Source organism: Seriola lalandi, unplaced genomic scaffold (genome assembly GCF_002814215.2).
Source record: "Seriola lalandi dorsalis isolate HSWRI2012SDOR001 ecotype SW California unplaced genomic scaffold, Sedor1 jcf7180001975189, whole genome shotgun sequence".
Lineage (NCBI taxonomy): Eukaryota > Metazoa > Chordata > Actinopteri > Carangiformes > Carangidae > Seriola > Seriola lalandi.
Genome location: NW_019445855.1, coordinates 1 through 1,640, shown reverse-complemented (window position 1 = coordinate 1,640; position 1,640 = coordinate 1). Strand labels below are relative to the sequence as shown.

The 1,640-nt window shown below is 43.7% G+C and overlaps 1 protein-coding gene across 1 annotated transcript; it reads right to left on the bottom strand.

Moving 5' to 3' along the window:
• Positions 1-4: 4 nt before the first annotated feature.
• On the bottom strand, positions 5-1,605 carry LOC111655228 (tuftelin-interacting protein 11-like; the record flags this gene model as incomplete). The annotated part of the gene is made up of 6 exons (XM_023406557.2): positions 1,492-1,605; positions 1,205-1,373; positions 819-1,062; positions 552-694; positions 258-423; positions 5-112 (listed from the first exon to the last, which is right to left on the bottom strand). Coding segments are annotated over exons 1-6 (847 nt in total), but the record flags the coding sequence as incomplete, so codon positions are not given.
• Between the last annotated feature and the right edge of the window lie 35 nt (positions 1,606-1,640).

Below are 1,640 nucleotides of genomic sequence, written 5' to 3'. Positions count from 1 at the left end.
ACACTCTCAGCATCCCTGCGCTCCTGCATCGCCTCATACTGGAAGTCCTTTCGTCTCTCTGTCTGTGTGAGATATGCAATGTTCTCCCTTGCACCAGGTTGCATATATCCACCTGTGGATAAGAAAAAGAATTGTAATATGTTTTGTTTCAGTAGAGAAAACAAAGTGCATTACTGTTTTCTTGTCATTATTTTATAAAAGACTTCTGTCCTATATTTTTATTGTATTTAAATCCTGAAACTGAATACAATACTAACCCATGCCTGAAGACACTGCACGATTCATGATGTCCAAAGCTTCATTGAATTTCTCTTTTATGAGTGGCTGTGACAACAAAACGTCACTGAACATGCTTTTCCAACCGAGGTACCATTTAGTGATTTCCTCATAGTTAGGACTGTTGCTCAACCACGAACACAGCACCTATAATCAACAACAAAAGAAAGACACCACAAAGATGTAATCAAATTAAATATATAAAATAATCAGATGTGGCTAATAACATCTTAATAACTCTGTAAACAATTTACTATGTAAGCATGTACCCTGACCTGCAACCACTTCGTGAAGAAGTTTTTGTCCAGCAGGGACACAAGGCTGGAGGGGGAGAGCATGCCCTCCCAGTCCATCACCCAATGAAATGGCTCCATCTGCTGCTGGTGAGGGTTGATAACCAGCTCTTCCAGACACAGAGCTGTGGAGGGAAACAGGAACCATCACATGAAAAAGAGGAACAGGGAAGGAAAAGAGGAACAGAGGGAAATACATTTTCTCTCACTGCTCTGACATCCTTAAGGTTATTACTGATGAAGACATACCTAGTTTAGGGATGATGTTTTTCACCATGAAGGCCTCCCATGCACCTGGTGTGAAAACATCTTTCCAAGGTTGCAGGATGAGCCTCGCGGAGGTGTCACTGGGATGCCATCGTTGCAATGCGTTGGACAGTTTGCTCCTGATAGGCGGGTACAGAGGCTCTAGACGTGATTGGAGCAGAGGCAGCCAAGGGTGGATCCAGGAGTGGATGGGCACTGTGTCAGTTAAAGGATTCCAGTTATCCACCTATCGAACAGGAAACAAAAGGGAAAAAACTGCTGAAGCCAATTATTATTATCCACAAGTAAATTATGTGAGATGACCAAAACCATGGGAGTTTCTTGACATCTAAGTAAATCTATCTTCAAGTGGATAAAGTGTGTTTTGCCTCTCGCTGTAGCCGGGGTAAGATCAGCTGCTCCAAAAGGTGATCCAGGATCCACAGGGGGATAAGAGGAGCCCACACTTCCACGCAATCCACCATTGGCCCGACCATACGAGGCTGCCAGCCTGACACACAGGACCGCATCACTGGGATCCACACTTCCCACAACAGTCTGGATCAAGAAAGAAAGGACACACACTTGTCAAAAACACATACAGTATAAAACAGGCTGCTACACCTAGTAAGTGCATACAAACATGAGAGCTGAGTGTGTGATTGTTTAAAATGACCTGTGGTAGGGGTCCATATTTGAGTCTGGGGCACTGGAGTGGAGGTCTCTGGATTCAAGGATTGCTCTCCACTGACCGATGTCTTCCAGACAATAAGAACTGTCCTGAAAAAGTTAAATTGAAAAGTCTCAGAACTGGTACTATATCAT